General features: G+C 42.9%; 1 protein-coding gene across 5 annotated transcripts in view; it reads right to left on the reverse strand.

Moving 5' to 3' along the window:
* Positions 1-21,534, reverse strand: part of LOC124038495 (calcium-activated potassium channel subunit alpha-1-like) — a 235,993-nt gene that overhangs the window by 14,564 nt on the left and 199,895 nt on the right. For 3 of the 5 annotated variants that reach the window (XM_046354452.1, XM_046354450.1, XM_046354453.1), the window contains exons 20-27: positions 11,056-11,179; positions 10,276-10,500; positions 9,691-9,883; positions 8,428-8,544; positions 3,501-3,631; positions 2,247-2,441; positions 1,760-1,887; positions 1,324-1,545 (exon numbers count right to left, since the gene is read on the reverse strand). In XM_046354452.1, the coding sequence (XP_046210408.1) occupies positions 1,324-1,545; positions 1,760-1,887; positions 2,247-2,441; positions 3,501-3,631; positions 8,428-8,544; positions 9,691-9,883; positions 10,276-10,500; positions 11,056-11,179 (1,335 nt within the window). Of the gene's footprint in view, positions 1-1,323; positions 1,546-1,759; positions 1,888-2,246; positions 2,442-3,500; positions 3,632-8,415; positions 8,545-9,690; positions 9,884-10,275; positions 10,501-11,055; positions 11,180-21,534 lie in introns of all 5 variants that reach the window. The other 2 variants (XM_046354449.1, XM_046354448.1) reach the window with 1 other exon arrangement.

The following is a 21,534-nucleotide window of genomic DNA, read 5'->3' on the forward strand; positions in this document are numbered from 1 at the left end:
AAGGGCACTGCGTTCATCCACCTCTGGCCTGCTCGCCTCCCTACCACTGAGGAAGTACAGTTCCCGCTCAGCCCAGTCAAAACTGTTCGCTGCTCTGGCCCCCCAATGGTGGAACAAACTCCCTCACGACGCCAGGACAGCGGAGTCAATCACCACCTTCCGGAGACACCTGAAACCCCACCTCTTTAAGGAATACCTAGGATAGGATAAGTAATCCTTCTCACCCCCCCCCTTTAAGATTTAGATGCACTATTGTAAAGTGACTGTTCCACTGGATGTCATAAGGTGAATGCACCAATTTGTAAGTCGTTCTGGATAAGAGCGTCTGCTAAATGACTTAAATGTAATGTTAAATGGAATGCATACATTTTCAAACTCCCAGCTTTCGGTGCAGATGTATTTAGGCTATCTATAGTGCCGGTGGAAAGGCGACAACTACATTAATGCTTAGTTAGCTATAATTAAATGGCGACAAAGCTGCGACAAGTTATGTTTTGATTTGGCCATCTCGTTAGACTGTTGTCTGTCATTACTTTATACCGGCTGTTGAAATGTCACACTCTCTCTCCTTGGGCAACAGCCCACTCACACTGGCACTCATGCAGCACCACAGACATGCACTGAAGGGTCATTCGGATAATGGCTGATATGTCATTTTTTAATTGATTGATCATATTTAAAAGTCTACTGTCACACGCAGATTCACTGACTAGCGGCAAATAAACTTGAACAAAGTGGAATCAGAAAAATGAATGCCCACTCTCCCTTGCTATTATTCAATGCAGATCCTGCCTTCATTCCACTTTGATCAAACCTTTTTGCCTTGGTGTGGGAATCTGGGCCGGCAACATGCTATTTTGTTTTATAGAGGAGCCGGTTACATTCCCAAAAAATTTGAAGTGCCAGTAAAGCGCTCAGCTCTGGCCCAAGTCAAGCACTGGCTGTCATCATCGACTTAAGGCACTTCGGTAGCCATTTTGATTTCTATGTTATAGAGCCATTGATGTCGATCAGTGAGAAGAAACCGGATAGGACACTTGACAACAGTTAAGACAGTTCACAGGCATTACTCGACAAACATGGTTACGTCCCAAATGGCACCCTATTCCCTGAACCCGAAAAGCAACAATCTTTTTTCTTTTTTTGCCCCCAAATTGGTAATGATTTAAAAGAGGCACTAACTGTCAAGCAGTAACACTTTTATATTTTATTAACCTTTTGTACCATAAATGAAATGGCCATTAGGGCTCTGGTCAAAAGTAGTGTACTACATAGAGAATAGGGTACCATTTGGGATGCAACCATCTTTAGAGGGGTACATACTTCTGTTTGTCCCGCGAGTCCCTGCTCTTGGCGCGGTTGGTACGGTTGGTGGCAGTGAGAGAATGGACGGAGGAGCTCTTTTTGCTGGAAGAATGGGAGGAGTGGGAGCTGTGGGAGAGGCTGGCCCTGGACTGACCCGCATTGTGGTCAAACTGCATCAGGCAGAAGATCAGGTCTGATGGCACCAACTCAAAACCATATGGCGGATTGGTTATCACATACCTAAAGAGGAAAGAGCCAGTGATGAGTCATCAATTCAGATGATCTACAATTGATTTATCCCAAAAAATTATCAACCAGATGCCAAAGCTGGTTGAAATGGCGTAATTACAAACATATTACATCGGTTGAAATCTAGTTGTAATGATGTCGTTGCAACCAGTTTTGCCTTCTGGGTAGTGGACATTCTGCCAACAGTAATTTAAAACATACTCACCGTTTAGTGCATTGACTTGTATGACTTTGTGTGTTTAAATGTGCGTCTCTTAATCGATAAATTCCGAAGCACAGCATGTTGTATGTTTTTAAAGCTTTACAAAATAAGTCACCGTAGCAGCCACCATCCTGTAAGGCAGAGAAGCAGGACATTTCATACGGAGTTTTGATATTTCACACACGTTTGTCAAATGATACAGATCTCAATTAAAAAATCGGATAAAAATACATATATTTCTTAATGTGAATGAAAGGTGTATTTACATATGAACATACTATATCTCCCTCAAAACTAATTTCATTATAAACATGTCCATTGTTTGTATGGTACAGCATTTGCTATGATAGGGGTCACAGGCCTGGATATATCATATAACCCAGCCATCTCCATATGCCCTGTTCTCCCCTACTGGCCTCGATGAGCAAACAGCCCCGAAGGACTTCTCTCTACTGCAAGCCGAGGTGACAAAACACAACCAGTCACTTACTCCCAAGTCAGCGAAAGGCCCGTCGTACAAGGCTAGCTGTGCCACACGACACCTGTCCCGGTTAGCGAGGGTCTGCGGCGTGCTGTAGCCTCCTCGTAATGCGTTCTCCTCCGCCAACAGACCCTCCAGCTCCGGAGTGGCCCCCCCTGTTACCAGCGTCCGGATCAGGGTGAGGATATTATCATTGAAGTATGTCTGAAAGGATGAAGGAGACGGAGATAGAGAAAGAGAGAGGGAGTATCCTTAAGCAAAGCAAACCCAGTCAAAGTCACAGCTGAATCCACACAAAGTGCCATGCAGCCTGAAGAGATAGTGCTATCTAACCCTGGCCTGTCTCTTCACGTCGCCCTGCGCCCAGACTGAACAAACAGGATATTCCAATTACTGCAGGTTACACTCTCTCTCACTCCTCTCCTTTCACGTCCATCAGACAGAGCTACAGTGACTTGTTCCTACACATTCATGCTGTTGAAGTACTCTTAGGAGTGGTAAGATCGGGAATGAAAGGTTTAGCCGGATAGAGAAGAAACGACAGTAGAGTAGCAGTGGTGGGATAATAAATATGGAACAACCTCCTGTTAGTCAGTTACACCAATGTAGACTAGAGAACATGTTCAGGCCTTTTGATATCTCTGTCCCTTCTCCCTAATATCATGCACATCTTGGTTACTTCTTTGTTCCCCATTAGTGAGCCTGTACTGTGATGTCTGCCGCTTTCTAACGCTGTAGACTATAGAGGCTACAGCTGTCTCTCTGTCTGTCTGTCCTTGTTTGTTCTACACAGGAACATGTCCCCTGGCTGGGCCGCTGTCAGGGCTCCAGAGCAGAATGATGGACGAGGCCAATCTATTAAGTAGCATGACCTTTGTCTACAGTGAATCGCACTTGAAGGCAGCTTCTCAGTCAAAGTGAAAGGTAGACAGATGAAGCTATCATACCAGGTAAAGTGCCAGGCTTTCGTGTCTGTCTTCCAGGAGCTTTTTAAACACTGGGACATAAAATGCAATTGCACCAAGACCTTGCTTGATATGATGATGTCTCTATAGATACCTTTTAGTTAAAAACATCTATAGGTACACCTTCCTAACCAATATTTTCATTGCGCATTTAGGTTATGAAATGTCTAAACCACAAGCACTTTGCGTTATCAACTGTGGTCCGAACCCGGGTCTCTGGCGAGCCCACTGAGCTAAAGCCTAGCCAATCGCTCAGGGAGGCCAACACAAGCCTTCAGGTCTGGGTTTTGTGTCTTACCGCACTCATCAGGGAATCCAGCACACTGACTGCGAAGGCCGTCCCACAGGCAAAGGGCTGAGTGAGGTACAATTCTGTGTCAGGGTCATCATCATCATCCTGGTCCAGGAACTGAACATTGGAGTCATTCACTGGTGGAGAAAGACATACAAATATGAACTTATTGATGTGTATGCTACTACAGTATCATGGTATTGCATGAAACACATGCTGTTGACTTTGTCAGTAACATGCCGACTAGACCGGCCAGGTTGCGTGCGTGAGCATTGCAACACATACATGTTATTCACTCATTTCATCCAAACTGCTCGTGCATCAACGGGCAGTTTGGATGCGCTGATGCGCTGTAAGTCCCGCCTTTCTCATCTACTCATTGGTTTTCCCAAGCATACTAACCCAAGTGGGTGATTGAAAGATGAATGTGGAGAGATTAATCCTCGACCAACCTGTGCCCCCGCACATTGACTCTGTACCGGTACCCCCTGTATATAGCATCGTTACTGTTATTTTACTGCTGCTCTTAAACTATTTTTTACTTATCTATTTTTTTTTTTAACTTAACACTTATTTTTCTTAAAACTGTAATGTTGGTTAAGAGCTTGTAAGAAAAGCATTTCATTGTAAGGTGAAAGTACCTGTTGTACTCAGCGCATTTGACAAATACAATTTGATTTGATTTAATCAAAGAAAACTAATAAAAAACTAACTTGGTCTCCCCTTTACCTGTGAAATAATTGTCAAAGTAGAGATACAAAATCGTGTGTTAACTCAAAATGGGTCAAAATTATACAGAGATCCAGCAAAAAAATAGGACCATTATGGATTTCAGGGAAAATAACAACCCAAAGTTTATCTCCCAGGACAAAGTAGCTAGCATCAACAAGCTAGCTAAATGTCCATGAATCTTTCATGTGTGTTTTGACCAGTCTCCAAATGAATAGAGTTGGTTCACAGTTGGTTTTGATATTTTAACTTCATAAACGCGTCATAAACGTGTCTGGTGGGGAGAGACAATATCGACATGACCACAATGGCGGACGCGCGTATGGGGACGGTTTGGTCAAGGTGTAGGCTTGAATTATCATGCATACTATATACTTTTACATACAGACTAAATGTGCAACTTAATCTAAGACATGGTTCACATCCAACAGTGACTATGAAGCATCACATATTCAGTGATAGAACGTACACAATGCCTTATAGCACAGAGGGATTGCTTTAAACAGTCAATGGCAGGGGATATGGATTGTTATGAGAATGAGAAGGGGTTTAGTATTTCAAAAGTATACATTCAAATCATTGTTGTACTTGGTTGGAGAAGATCTTAATCTTTATAGGCATCCTTGAACCCAAACATACACTGAGTATACAAAACATTAGGTACACCTTCCTAATATTGAGTTGCAACCCCTTTTGCCCTCAGAACAGCCTCAATTATTTGGGGCATATACAAGGTTTCTCTACAAGGTGACGAAAGCGTTCCACAGGCATGCTGGTCCATGTGACTCCAATGCTTGCCACAGTTGTGTCAAGTTGGCTGGATATCCTTTGGGTGGTGGACCATTCTTGATACACACAGGAAACTGTTGAGCGTGAAAGACCCAGTACCGTTGCAGATCTTGACACACTCAAACCAGTGCACCTGGCACCTTCTACCATACACCGTTCAAAGGCACTTAAATCTTTTTTTCTTGTCGATTCAACCTCTGAATGTCACCCAAACACAATCCATGTCTCAATTGTCCCAAGGCTTAAAAATCCTTCTTTAACTTTTTATTGCAGTGGGCTAAATCAGGGTCAAATAATTTCTTGGTAGTCTTAAACAAAATGGATTAAATAAGATAAAAAAATCCTCGACTCTACACACAATACCCCATAAAGACAAAGTGAAAACAGGCTTTAAAAAATGTTTGCAAAAAAAAACAACCTTATTTACATAAGTATGCAGACCCTTTGCTTTGACTCGAAATTGAGCTCAGGTGCATCCCGTTTCCATGGATCATCCTTGAGATGTTTCTACAACTTGATTGGAGTCCACCTGTTGTAAATTCAGTTTATTGGACATGATTTGGAAAGGAACACACCTGTCTATATAAGGTTCCACAGTGACAGTGCATGTCAGAGCAGAAACCGAGCCATGAGGTCGAAGGAATTGTCCGTAGAGCTCCGAGACAGGATTGTGTCGAGGCACAGATCTGGGGAAGGGTACCAAAAAATGTCTGCAGCAATGAAGGTCCACAAGAACACAGTGGCCTCCATCATTCTTAAATGGAAGAAGTTTGGAACCACCAAGACTCTTCCTAGAGCTGGCCGTCCGGCCAAACTGAGCAATCAGGGGAGAACCTGATGGTCACTCTGACCGAGCACTAGAGTTCCTCTGTGGGGACGGGAGAACCTTCCAGAAGTACAACCACCTCTGCAGCACGCCCCCAATGTACATTCCAGAAGACTGAAATATAACAAAACCGTTTGACATAGAAACACTGGATTTTTGGTGTAAAAATCAATAAATGTTTATTAATTATGAAAAATAGTAATAACATTCCACCCATGATGCCACTAGGTGGCGCTTTGGTCATTTGACTGCAGGAAAGGTTTATCCTGTCTCCTCCCCTTCATCTACACTGTGGATTTAACAAATTACATCATAGCTTTCACCTGGATTCACCTGGTCATGGAAAAAGCAGGTGTTCCTAATATTTTGTAAACTCAGTGTATATTGAATCTGTGAGTATTGTTTCTGGTTGGATTTGGGGTCAGCTCTTACACTCATGGCTTTATGCATATTTAAAGCCTCAAGCTTTGAAATTCAATGCAAACAATCCTCAAGAGATCAAATATATAGTCTTAACAACACAGATAAGATATAATTTTGTCTTGTAAATATAGCTAATAGTTCCAGCTATATCTACACTGAACAAAAATATAAACGCAGCATACAACAATATAATTGATTTGACTGAGTTACAGTTCATAACTCAGTAACCTGCATTGCTTGCTGTTTGGGGTTTTAGGCTGGGTTTCTGTACAGCACTTTGAGATATCAGCTGATGTACGAAGGGCTATATAAATAAAAGTTGATTGATTGATTGATTGATATGAGGTTATCAGTCAATTTAAATTAATTCATTTGGACCTAATATATGGATTTCATATGACTGGGAATACAGATATGCATCTGTTGGTCACACATACCTTTAAAAAAATGGGCCTCAGATTTCTGCACTGTTTTTTTGTGCATTCAAATTGCCATCCATGAAATACAATTGGGTTTGTTGTCTGTAGCATATGCCTGCCCATACCATAACCCCACCACTACCATGGGGCACTCTGTTCACAATGTGGACATCAGCAAACTGCTTCCCCATAAGATGCCATAAACGTGGTCTGCAGTTGTGAGGCCGGATGGACGTACTGCCAATTCTCTAAAACGACGTTGGAGGCAGCTTATGGTAGAGAAATGAACATTCAATTCTCTAGCAACAGCTCTGCTGGACATTCCTGCAGTCAGCATGACAATTGCATGCACCCTCAAAACTTGAGACATATGTGGCATTGTGTTGTGTCAAAACTACACATTTTTGAGAGGACTTTTATTGTTCCCAGTACAAGGTGCACCTGAGTAATGATCATGCTATTTAATCAGGTTCTTGATATGCCACACCTGTCAGGTGGATGGATTATCTTGGCCAAGAAAACTTTTTCACTGACAGGGATGCAAACAAATTTATGGGATCTTTTATTTCAACACTTACCATGTTGCGTTTATATTTTTGTTCAGGGTATTCATTTAAAAAGTCTTGTTACATACTTTTCACTGCCCAAAACTATGTCCATTTTTAAAAAACATGCCTTTGACCACAAAAAGCACAAAGCTTTTATAAAATAAAGTATTGATGTTGAGTTTTGTTTCAGAAGTGTTACTTCTATCAGACACTTCCAGCTGGGTGCGAAAATAAACGTCAGTCAGATTTGACGAGTCAGATGAAAGGAAGGAGGTCATTGGCCAGAGGATATGATCTATGAAGAACTAAGATGATACTTTGGGAACAGCCACAAGGACTTGTATTGGGATGAAAGGTCGTTGTGATTCTCAGAAAAGAGAAAGAAAAGAACAGGCGCATGAAGAAAGGAAGAAAAAATAGGCCAACACAGTCAATTGCAACAAAAGAACCCAGAGTAACATAGTACAATGTACTCAAAGTGATACCATGGGAATGAACCAGACTAGGGCTACGTCCCAAATGTCACTCTGTTCCCTACATAGTCCACTACTTTTGACCAAGGCACAGGGCCCTGGTCAAAAGTAATGCACTACATAAGTAATAGTGTGCCATTTGGGAAGCAACCACAGCCTCTTGGGCCAGGCAGCACGAGAAATCAAAAGGCAGCTTGATGGAGGACGAGGAGGAGGCGGCTGTAGAGCAACACTGAGGCAGTAGCTTCTTACCCAGCTCTGTTAATATTTGTATGTTGATCCCACTGCTTTTATCCTGACTGAATGAAACCACAGGCAGGACTTTGCCTGCTGTTTTTGACAATGGTGCTACAGACAAGTGTTAGGGAGAAATAGTTACGTGATGAAGCATGTTCAAGAGGTTATTAAGATCAGATGAATGTATTAGTCACGAATGGTTAGAAACATGAAAATCATCTTCAGAAGGTTAGAGAGCAGCAATTGACTGAGGAATTATGTTCTGTTTGGTTTTGGGTGGTTGTCATCGTCAAAACCTGAAACATTCTTACTATAGATTAGATTAGAAAATGTTTCATATTCTCAATGAGGCAATTCACTTTGGTGCTTTTTCGTCAATCATTAATAACAAATAATTAATATAATTACATGAAACGTTTCCTTTTCACAAATTTCACCCTCCTAAAAGAGTTTGTCAAAGTGACATTTCATTCATACCTGCTGACATACCTAGTTCAGTGATTATGGGGATGTTGGCCCCTGTTGTGATGGAAGCCTGTCGGACCAACCCCCCATGAAGTGGACTGTTTTCAGGAGAGGACCTGTCCATGCCTGGAGGAGTGAAACCTGCATGGAAAGATATATAGACGTTAATGACTGCCTACGACATATATTTAAAGGCTCTATAATTGTGGGTTACTACAAATCACATTCTTGCTATGTAGCACTGTTGTTCTGCCCCTGAGCAAGGCATTTAACCCCATTGTTCCACGGCACCGATGACGTGGATTAAGGCAGCCCTCCGCACCTCTCTGATTCAGCGGGGTTGGGCTAAATGCGTAAAAAACATTTTGGTTGAATGCATTCAGCTGCGCAACTGATTAGGTATCCCCCTTTCCCTTTACTTATCTATTATCTGAGGAAAGTAGTAGAAAGTAGAAAGGAACAAATCATTATTTATTTATAATACATTGATATATGTTTTAGCCATTCTTTGTCACATTCAAATCATTTGTAGTAAGACAATATTACACAATGTTGAGTGCAATATTCTTGAGGTCCCTCCATCCATCCCTAAAACATAACAAATGTTACATGTGGCCCATTTTGATTCCATTAATGCCACAAAATAATAAAACAAGTGATGTGAGATTGACTTGACATCTCTTGCTTTCCTCAAACTGACACGTAAACACATTCACTCAGTGATGCTGTATGCATTATACATGGTCCTTGTTTTGACATCTGTGTCTTGCTGCTGACTACGGAAAACCGTTAGGTCACACAAGTATTAGAGACACAACCCAAGTGCACAGAAATGTATTTTCAGGACAAGAGGTCTCATTTACATGACATTCAATGCCAGGGAGTGGCAGGCCATTATTGAAGACCATCTCACTCCTCTGCCACTTCTCACAAGAGAATTGTTTGATATAATATTGATAAATGATCTGCTATAAAAAAATATATAAAAATGGTCAGATTGATTACATATGAATAATAATCATTCCTATTATTCATTTGCGTTTAATCTACAAACAAATACACATTTAATTGACTTTGCATTCTCAAGTAAAGCATTATGCCAGGATAATGCCAGATTATCACCAATTACATGATGAAGAAACCAACCAGTAGCTAACTAGTCATTGAACATGAATCACCAGGCTTTCCTGTCAAACACACCAGGTCAGGGATATTTGCCCAGCCAGGGCCTGTCTCCTCTGGGCAGAGCACTGAACTATGATAGGCCAACTCCTTCCCCTTGCTCACCTTGGGAGTTAGCCTGCAAGACCCCGATGCTGTCGTCAAACTGCATGGACTTGATGTTGAGTGACGCCAGGATGCATTCCTTGTCTTGCAGTGACGCGTCGTCAATATTGTTCTGATTGGCCGACAGGATGACACACATGTCACAGAGGTTGATATTGACAGCCCTCAGATCGGCCCGGCTTAATGGTGTGCCCTGTGAAATATGAATATAAGATGAACAAACATTGTTATTCTATAATAAATGATAATAGTAGAGATGTGATGGTGTGCCCTGTGACAGGAGAGGGATACAAAGGTGAAAAAGTTATTCTATACACTGTAAAAGATTTCCTGTCATTTTTACAGTAAATTACTGGCAGCACAGTCATTTGTTACAATGTAGTTGAATAAAGCCAACATGTAAAGGTATATACAGCTATATAACATTAAACAAAGATTGTACAATGACTAAGTGTGAATGGTCACGTCATATCGCTGAGTCTCAGTTTCAGTTATTTAACTCAATTAATTTATATTCCTTTTGTCTTCCTTCTGGAGGAAAACAAACTGACATCAATTTTCAAAATGTGATTTAGCTCTACTCACAGGTAAGATGGAGACTTTGGGGAAATTGTGAAGGGTCTCCCATTCCCTCTTCAGATACTCCAGAGAACCCACAAACACGATGGGTTTCAGCTCGTGGTAGTGGAAGTTGCTAGCTCTCAGAGGCATCACAAGGTTCCTTAGGCCCACCAAAGCCGACTTCGCGTCTCCAAATATACAGACGACCACGTGGCCGCTTAGGACAGTCATGGCAGCTTCACTTCTGGTCTGAGACAGGGAAAAGAATCCAGTGACATAATATAATACAAGCCTTATAAAAGGACATTAGAAAGGCTCTTACTTATAACAAGTAATAAAGCATTATACCTGCAGGCTGCAAATTACTAACCTCATTCAGTTCAGTTATTCTGAACAAAGTGTCCCTTGAAATTATTATTAGTCTACTGACTGTAATATAGTATCTATTAGATTGTAATTTGCCATTTCTAATACAGCATATTGGTATAATAAATGTCCTATATACAGGACCCCCCCATGGAGCAAATGGCATGCCAACCACCTCATTACAATGTGTTTAACTGCCCTTTTGTGACACAACACGTCTGTCGCGGGAGAGGACCGTGTCACCAGATGCGTTCCAAATAACATCCATTCCCTTTATAGTTGACTACTTTTGACCAGGACCCACAGAAAATCCATAGATCTCAGGTCAAAAGTAGTGCACTACATAGGAAATAGGGTGCCATTTGGGACACAAGCACTGATGAATGACCCCCTCAGCGGGAGGGAGTATGGAGACGCATGAGGGAGTGAGGTACCCACCAAGATGACCTTCTCGATGTCTTTGGACTGGCACCAGTGGAACATCCCTGTGGAGTCGTACTTCTTCACGTTCATGTCCATGTTCTCAATCTGTTCGTTCCCCGGCATGAGGAGAGGGTCATGCCTAATCAAACAAAAGAAGGAGGGAGGGAGGAGAGAGAAGAGGGAGGAGAGAAATGGAAGGATAAGAGATAGACCTGCAGGGAGGATTGGAAGCTTGTCGTCGTTGTGTCGTTTTAAAATGTAATGAACTGGCGCATAGTCGGCAGCCGCTGGTCAATATTTGAACATCAAGATGAAAGGCAATAAATTGTTGAGCATTATTTACCTGCGGTTGTATAACCTGAAAGTTGGCGAGACAAATCTATCTGGTTTATATTTCAGCTCAGCAGAAGGAGGTATAGTATATAATGCTCACAAGCTAGAGATAAAGAACATCAAGATACTAAAGGATGTTTAGTCTACATGTCAGAAAAGCATATTTCAGATCAGGGAACCTGACTGCTGTTTACAGTATGTACAGTGCCTTCAGAAAGTATTCACACACCTTGACTTTTCACACATTTTGTTGTGTTACAACCTGAATTTAAAATATATTACATTTATATTTTGTGTCACTGGTCTACACACAATACACCATAATGTCAAAGGGGAATTATGTTTTTAATAAAAAATGGAAAGATGAAATGTCTTGAGTCAATAAGGGTTCAACCCATTTGTTATGGCAAGCTTAAAATTACTAGTTCAGGAGTAAACATTTGCTTAACAAGTCACATAATAAATTGCATGGACTCACTCTGTGTGGAATAAAAGTGTTTAACATGATTTTTTAATGACTACCCCATCTCTGTACTCAGCACATACAATTATCTGTCGAGCAGTGCATTTCAAACACAGATTCAACCACAAAGAGCAGGGAGATTTTCTAATGCACCTATTCGTAGATGGGTAAAAACAAAAAACACAGACATTGAATATTTGAGCATGGTCCAGATATTAATTACACTTTGAAAGATGTATAAATGCACCCAGTCACTACAAAGATACAGGTGTCTTTCCTAACTCAGTTGTCGGAGAGGAAGGAAACCACTCAGAGATTTCACCATGAGACCAATGGTGACTTTAAAACTTCTTAAGGCTAGGGGGCAGTATTCAGAAGTTTGGATGAATGAGGTGCCCAAAGTAAACTGCCTATTACTTAGGCCTACAAGCTAGGATATGTATATAATTGGCAGTACTGGATAGACAACACTCTTAAGTTTCCAATATTGTTAGAATAATGACTGTGAGTATAACAGAACTGATATGGTGTCACGCCTTGGTCATTGTATTTTGTGTTTTTGTTATATGTTTGGGTAGGCCAGGGTGTGACATGGATTTATATGTTGTATTCGTATTGGGGTTTGTATTATTTGGGATCGCGGCTGATTAGGGGTGTTGTTAGGCTTGGCTGCCTGAGGCGATTCTCAATCAGAGTCAGGTGCTTATCGTTGTCTCTGATTGGGAACCGTATTTAGGCAGCCTGAGTTTCGCTTTGTATTTCGTGGGTGATTGTACCTGTCTCTGTGTTGTAGTCACCAGATAGGCTGTAATTAGTTTCACGTTCCGTTCTGTTGTTTTTGTATTTAGTTTCAGTATTTTCATGTACCACGTTTTTCATTCATTAAAGTCATGAGTAACCAACACGCTGTATTTCGGTCCGACTCTCTTCCTTCAACAGACGAACGCCGTTACAGAATCATCCACCACTCACGGACCGAGCAGTGTTTGAACTGGCAGGAGTGAAAGGAGGACGTTATGGACGGTAGAGGCATGGATTATACGACGTGGGAAGAAATCGACAGGTGGGCGGCCGACCCAGAGAGTGCAGGCGCCCGCCTGGGATTCGCTTCAGCAGTGCGAAGAGGGCTGCAGGCGAATGGAGTCAAAGAGGAAAACACGGCGACGCAGAGCGAAAACCGAAAGTAACCCCCAATTATTTATTGGGGGAGGGCGCAGAGAGAGAGTGGCTGAGTCAGGGTTCAGACCTGAGCCAACTCTCCCTGTTAATCGTGAAGAGCAGTTGCAGTGGGAGAGGCTGCACCACTTGGAGAATTGGACATGGGAGGAGGAATTAGACGGTAAAGGACCCTGGGCTCAGCCTGGAGAATATCGCCGTCCCAAGGAAGAAATAGAAGCGGTTAAAGCGGAGAGGCGCTGGTATGAGAAGGCAGCACGGCGACGCGGTTGGAAGCCGGAAAAGAAGCCCAAAAAAATTATTGGGGGGGGGGGTAGAAGGGAGTATGGTTATGCCAGGTAGGAGACCTGCGCAAACTCCCTGTGCTCACCGTTGGGCTAGAGAGACCGGGCAGGCACCATGTTATGCTATGGAGCGCACGCTGTTTCCAGTGCAGGTGCAGAGCCAGGTGCGGCACACACCAGCCCTTCCTATTGGCCGGGCTAGAGTGGGCATCGAGCCAGGTAAGCTTGGGCAGGCTCGGTGCTCAAGAGCCCCAGTGTGCCTGCACGGTCCGGTCTATCCAGAGCCACCTCCACACACCAGTCCTCCGGTAGCAGCTCCCCGCACCAGGCTTCCTGTGCGTGTCCTCGATCCAGTACCACCAGTTCCAGCACCACGCACCAGGCCTCCAGTGCGCCTCGCCTGTTTAGCGCAGCCAGAGCCTTTCTCCTCTCCTGCGCTGCCGGAGTCTCCCGTCTGCCTAGCGCCGCCAGTGCCGCCAGTCTGCCCAGCTCCGCCAGTGCTCCCAGTCTGCCCAGCGCCGCCAGTGCTCCCAGTCTGCCCAGCGCCGCCAGTGCTCCCAGTCTGCCCAGCGCCGCCAGTGCTCCCAGTCTGCCCAGCGCCGCCTGTCTGCCCAGCGCTGTGCCCCAGCTGCCCAGCGCCGCCAGTCAGCCCAGCGTCCCCAGACAACCAGTCTCTTCCAGATCTGCCAGACAACCAGTCTCTTCCAGATCTGCCAGACAACCAGTCTCTTCCAGATCTGCTTGTCAACCTGAATCTTCCAGTTCCACCAGCCAGCCAGGATTTACCGGAGCCTACTACCTGCCTGAGCTTCATCTCAGTACTGGGCTTTCTCTCAGTACTGGGCTTCCTCTCAGTACTGGGATTCCTCTCAGTACTGGGCTGCCCCTCAGTCCCGGGCTGCCCCTCTGTCCCGAGCTGCCCCTCTGTCCCGAGCTGCCCCTCTGTCCCGAGCTGCCCCTCTGTCCCGAGATGCCCCTCTGTCCTGAGATGCCCCTCTGTCCCGAGATGCCCCTCTGTCCCGAGCTGCCCCTCTGTCCCGAGATGCCCCTCTGTCCCGAGATGCCCCTCAGTTATGTGGGGATCTGGGTGAGGACTATTAGGCCATGGTCGGCGGAGAGGGTGGATTATCCCAGGACGCGAAGGGGAGGAACAAGGACATTAATGGAGTGGGGTCCACGTCCCGAGCCAGAACCGCCACCATGGACAGACGCCCACCCGGACCCTCCCTATGCTTTTGAGGTGCGTCCGGGAGTCCGCACCTTAGGGGGAAGGGGGGGTTCTGTCGCGCCTTGGTCATTGTATTTTGTGTTTTTGTTATATGTTTGGGTAGGCCAGGGTGTGACATGGGTTTATATGTTGTATTCGTATTGGGGTTTGTATTATTTGGGATCGCGGCTGATTAGGGGTGTTGTTAGGCTTGGCTGCCTGAGGCGATTCTCAATCAGAGTCAGGTGCTTATCGTTGTCTCTGATTGGGAACCGTATTTAGGCAGCCTGAGTTTCGCTTTGTATTTCGTGGGTGATTGTACCTGTCTCTGTGTTGTAGTCACCAGATAGGCTGTAATTAGTTTCACGTTCCGTTCTGTTGTTTTTGTATTTAGTTTCAGTATTTTCATGTACCGCATTTTTCATTCATTAAAGTCATGAGTAACCAACACGCTGCATTTCGGTCCGACTCTCTTCCTTCAACAGACGAACGCCGTTACATATGGCAGGCGAAAACCCGAGGAGAATCCATCCGGAATGCTAACTTTTTGAGGTGACACCATTTAAAATGCTTGTCTATGGGAAATCAAAGGAATACCTCCCAGATTGCAGTTCCTAGGGCTTCCAGTAGATATCAACAGTCTTTAGAAAGAGTTTCAGGCTTGTTTTTTGAAAAATTAGCTTGAATTTGTAGTTTTTCTAGGTGGCTCCCATTTTGGCTGTGGTATTGTGGCGCGCGTGGATGAGAGCGTGCACTTCGTTATTTATCTCCGGCAATGAACATACTATTCTCCGTTAAATTGTATTGTTTATTTACATATTAGGGTACCTGAGGATTGATTAGAAATGTTGTTTGACGTGTTTGGACGAAGGTCATTGCTAACTTTTGGGATTCATTTGCATGCATTTTGAACGAGGGAAACTGGTGGATTACTGAGTCAAGATCACCAACTAAACTGACTTTTTGGGATATAAAGAAGGACTTTATCGAACAAAAGGACCATTCGTTATATAGCTGGAACCCTTGGGATGGCAAACAGAGGAAGATCTTCAAAGGTAAGTGATTTATTTGATCACTATTTCTGACTTTCGTGACGCCTCTGCTTGTTTGAAAAATGATTGTAATGCTTTTGTATATGGGGGGCGCTGTCCTCAGATAATCGCATGGTATGCATTCGCCGTAAAGCCATTTTGAAATCTGACAGAGCGGCTGGATTAACAAGAAGTTAAGCTTTTAAATGACGTAAGACACATGTATTTTCATGAATGTTTAATATTACAAATTAATATTGCGCTCTGCAATTTCACCGGATGTTGGCCAGGTGGGACGCAAGCACAAAGAGGTTTTAAAACAGTTGAATGGCTGTGATAGGAAAAACCTGGGGATGGATCAAAAACACACATCCTTTTTGCAATAAGGCACCAAAGTGTGTCAAAGAAATTAACTTTCTGTCCTGAATACAAAGTGTTATGTTTGGGGCAAATACAACACATCACTGAGTACTATTCCACATATTTTCAAGCATGGTGGTGGCTGCATCATGTTATGGGTATGCTTGTCATCGGCAAGGACTAGGGATTTTTTTGTTTAATAAAAGACTCACAGCTGTAATCGCTGTCAAAGGGGATTCTAACATGTATTGACTCAGGAGTGTGTGTCACGTTGTTCGTAATAATGATGGTTGGACCAAGACGCAGCATACATAGAGTTCCACATATGTTATTAGAGAGTGAAACTTAGAAGAAGAAAAAAACAATAAAGAATAAACTAACCTTGACGACAATGCAGTGCTAACAGGCAACTAAACATAAACAATATCCCATAATATCCCAGGTGGAAAAAATGCTACTTAAGAATGATCCCCAAATAGAGACAACGGTAACCAGCTGCCTCTAAATGGGAATCATACAAATCACCAACATAGAAAATCAAACCTAGGACCCCAACATAGAAAATATAAACTAGAACAAAAAACCCTAGTCACGCCCTAATCTTCTCTACCATAGAAAATACAGGTGACAGTGTGAATACTTATGTAAATTAGATATTTCTTTATTTCATTTTCAATAAATGTGTAAACATTCTAAAAACATGTTTTAACTTTGTCATTATAGGCTATTATATGTAGATGGGTGAGGGAAAAATTGTATCATCCATTTTGAATTCAGGCTTTAACACAACAAAATGTGGAATAAGTCAAGGGCTATGCATACTTTGTGAGGGCACTGGATCGTGTCACAAATGGCACCCTAGTCCCTATATACTGTAGTGAACTACTTTTGACCAGAGCACTATGGGCCTTGGTCAAAAGCAGTGCACTATATAGGGAAAGGGTGCCTTTGGTTCGCACCCTCTTTCACTATTGTTAAGTGTCCTGCACTCAATATAGCACTTTACCTCCTTCAGGTTTTCACATAAGCCATCAGCAGGACTGGCCATAAAATTCCAGTTTCCATCCTCAAAACACACTCATCAATATGATATTAAAAACCTTTTAGAGGATCAGCAAACAAATCACTTTTACTCAAAGTCGAAGTCAAAGCTTTTTTTCTTATTATTTTTTTCCAGACTTTTTTTTTCTGCTTATTCTTGTCAGAAGTGATCAGTGGAGATGCCAACAAACTGCAGGGTCATCAGAGTGAGTGACATCAAATGTGAGGAGGAAGAAGGAAGGAGATGGCAGCAATACACTGCTTCTGGATGCCTCACAAATTGCACCTTACTCCCTATATAGTGCACTACTTACCTTTGACCAAGGCCCAAGAGGCTCTGGACAAATGAGCCTTGGTCAAAAGTTGTGCAATACGAAGGGAATAGGGTGCAATTTGGGACAAAACCTCTGACTGGCATGAGCATGGACAACCAATTACGGCTTCCTTACAGCATACAGCTTCTGACGCTGCACTCCTCACGGTAAAAGCTTTAACAGACCACACTTTAAATATTTCAGCAATTTGCCCAATCATATTTGCTTTCCAAACTGAAGACCATTAATGTTTTAGCATCTGAGCGGTGTGTGTGTCAGGACCGAACAAACCAATTTCTAGTGAGTGCGGTTATGAGCATCTGAGCTTGATGGTATCCTACACTGACCACTAAACGTTCTCCAAACAAGCGTACCTGTGGTTGTACTGTGCATGCACTGACGCTAAAACAGATATGATCTTTACAGTCCGTTTGAAAACAGTTGTAATATTCAGGTTGTGGAGACAGGTTGGGGGGAAGGCCAAACAGTAGTATGAGGGTTAAAGCACATTTTATATGGGATTAATAATTGTGTTTTAGGATATAACGGCTTATCATCAAGTGCTACAGGCATAGAAAAATAAGCATGCCTGTTACCATGTTAATCTATGAAAATAAAACTACTTTTAGTTCCATACATTGTACCTAGCTTTTGTTACAACATGGATTAGTCAAATACATATGCCTGAAGATAATACCCTCTGAAATATGCATATACTCTGTCTTCATCCTTTTAAATACTTTATATTTTTTATCAGTTAAAAGCACTGTATCTTTGATCTGTATGGACATTAGAAGAATGCCACCCTAAGTAAGGTTTTAAGTATGCATGATGGTGTCAACTGAAAGAACAATCCCTCAGGCTCCATCAGACAGGAGACCCAAAATGTCTGCCTGTGGGGGTTTAACCCAAGGCTATAGCCATAATGTTCCTCTCTCTCAGGAAAGTAGTTGGATAACGCTGGCAAACGTCTAATTTAAAGCAGCAATCAGTAGTTGAAACAATAACAAAGCAAACTCCCGTCTCTCTTTTGGTAAAAAGCTGAGGGATAGAGCTAGAGAAATGTAACCACTCTAAAATTCATGGACAGAGCTATGGATGCAAGGAAAGACTATCCATAATATCAAAATTATACTTTGAACAATGTTTTGAGGATATATAGTGTTTATTTAAATGTACATTGTTTACAAACATTGGCGTAAAACAAGCTTATATTTTGGGTTCTGATGGAGTGTGACAACTAAGCTCATGAGGCATTTATTTTATTATAATCTTCAAGAATCAGTGTATATCGTTAATTTATAAGTCCAAAAATGGATGAAGCAACTGCAGATTGCTCCTTTAAAATGCTTTCTACTTCTCAAACTCAAATCTGTCAGGAGAACTCAATTCAAAACGACAATCCAAAAAGACCCAGCTTTGTACGTGAAAGACACAAAGGTTGTGTTTAAACAGGATTAGTGGAAGACAAATCGTGGTTGTTTTATTGTAGTGCACGACCCACACTTAAATATGTGAAGAAACACTATACAGTACCAGTAAACAGTTAGGACACACCTACTCATTCAAGGGTTTTTCTTTATTTAAATAATTTTATACATTGAAGAATAATAGTGAAGACATAAACTATGAAATAACACTTATGGAATCATGTAGTAACCAATAAAGTGTTATTCAAAGCAGCCAGCCTTTGCCTTGATGACAGCTTTGCACACTCTTGACATTCTCTCAACCAGCTCCATGTGGTAGTCACCTAGAATGCATTTCACTTAACAGGTGTGCCTTTTTAAAAGTTAATTTGTGGAATTTCTTTCCTTCTTAATGCATTTGAGCCAATCAGTTGTGTTGTGACAAGGTAGGGGTGATATACAGAAGATAGCCCTATTTGGGAAGACCAAGTCCATATTATGCAAAGAACAGCTCAAATAAGCAAAGACAAATGACAGTCCATCATTACTTTAAGACTTGAAGGTAAATTAATTTGGAAAATTTCAAGAACTTCAACTGCAGTCACAAAAACCATCAAGCGCTATGATGAAACTGCATCTCATGAGGACTGCCACGGGAAAGGAAGACCCAGAGATACCTATGCTGCAGAGGATAAGTTCATTAGAGGTATCAGCCTAGGGCCTCCCGAGTGGTGCAGTGATCAAAGGCTACTAGAGATCCTGGTTCCAGTCCTGGCTCTGTCGAAGCCGGCCACGACCGGGAGACCCAATTTTGTCCATTTGCGCACCAGCGACTCCTGTGGTGGGCCGGGTGGAGTGTGCGCTAACACGGTCACCAGGTGAATGGTGTTTCCTCCAACACGGTGGCGCGGCTGGTTAAGCGGGCATTGTGTCAAGAAGCAGTGCGTCTTGGATGGGTTGTGTTTCGGGGGACACACAGCTCTCGACCTTCGCCTCACCTGAGTCCGTACGGGACTTTCAGTGATGGGACAAGACTGTAACTACCAATTGGATACCAAGAAATTGGGGAGAGAAAGGGGTAAAAAATAAATATATAAAGAGTTAACAGCCTCAGAAATTGAAGCCCAAATGAATGATTCACAGAGCTTAAGTAACAGACACATCTCAACAACAACTGTTCAGAGGAGACTGCGTGAATCAGGCCTTCATGGTCAAATTATTGCAAAGAAACCACTACCAAAGGACACCAATATGAAGAAGAGACTTGCTTGGGCCAAGAAACCCGAGCAATGGACATTAGACCGGTGGAAATCTGTCAAAATGTGGGATTTTTGGTTCCAACCGCCGTGTCTTTGTGAGACGCAGAGAATGTGAATGGATTATCTCCACATGTCTGGTTCCCACCGTGAAGCATGGAGGAGGAGGTGTGATGGTGTGGGGGTGCTTTGCTGGTGACAATATCTGTGATTTATTTATAATTCAAGGCACACTTAACCAGCATGGCTACCACAGGATTCTGCAGCAATACGCCATCCCATCTGGTTTGCGCTTAGTGGGATTATCATTTGTCACATGACAATTATCATTTATCACATGACAATGACCCAACACACCTCCAGGCTGTGTAAGGGCTATTTGACCAAGAAGGAGAGTGATGGAGTGATGCATCCGACTTCAGCCCAATTGAGATGGTTTGGGATGAGTTGGACTGCAGGATAAAGGAAAAGCAGCCAACAAGTGCTCAGCATATGTGGGAACTCCTTCAAGACTGAAAAGCATTCCAGGTGAAGGTAGTTGAGAGAATGCCAAGAGTGTGCAAAGCTACTTTGAAGAATCAGAGTGGCGCAGCGGTCTAAGGCACTGCATCTCAGTGTAAGAGGCGTCAGTACAGTCCCTGGTTCAAATCCAGGCTGTATCACATCCAGCCGTGATTGGGAGTCCCATATGGCGGTGCACAATTGGCCTAGCATCGTCCGGGTTTGGCCGGGGCAGGCCGTCATTGAAAATAAGAATTTGTTCTTAACTGACTTGCCTAGTTAAATTATGTGTTATGTCATAGTTTTGATGCTTTCACTATTATTCTACAATGTAGAAAATTGTAAAAACAAAGAAAAACCCTTGAATGAGTAAGTGTGTCCAACTTTGTACAGGTACTGTATATACAAAAGTATGTGGACACCCCTTCAAATGAGTGGATTCAGCTATTTCAGCCACACCCTATGTTGACAGGTGTATAGAAACGAGCATACAGCCATGCAATCTCCATAGACAAACATTGGCAGTAGATTGGCCTTCCAACAAGTCAGTTTTTACATTTCTGCCATGCTAGAGCTGCCCCGGTCAACTGTAAGTGCTGTTATTGTGAAGTGGAAACATCTAGGAGCAACAACGGCTCTGCTGTGAAGTGGTAGGTCACACAATAAATCTTAACGCTACAGTATACAATGACATTATAGACGATTCTGTACTACTAACTTTGTGGCAATACCCCCGTGCACAAAGCGTGGTCCATACAGAAATGGTTTGTTGAGATCAGTGAGGAAGGACTTGACTGGCTTGCAGAGATCCCTGACCTCAACCCCATCGAACACCTTTGAGATTAATTGGAACGTCGACTACGAGCCAGGCCTAATCGCCCAACATCAGTGTACAACCCCACTAGTGGAAGCAAGTCCCCGCAGCAATGTTCCAACATGTAGCGGAAAGCATTCCTAGAAGAGTGGCGGCTGTTATAACAGCAAAGTGAGGACCAACTCCATATTAATGTCAAGAATTTTGGAATGAGATGTTCGACGTGCAGGTGTCCACATACTTTTGGTCATGTAGTGTATTTTGAACAGATCATTTTAAAGGAATAACATTTATGAAATATGTCA

This window comes from Oncorhynchus gorbuscha, linkage group LG06 (assembly GCF_021184085.1).
Source record: "Oncorhynchus gorbuscha isolate QuinsamMale2020 ecotype Even-year linkage group LG06, OgorEven_v1.0, whole genome shotgun sequence".
NCBI lineage: Eukaryota > Metazoa > Chordata > Actinopteri > Salmoniformes > Salmonidae > Oncorhynchus > Oncorhynchus gorbuscha.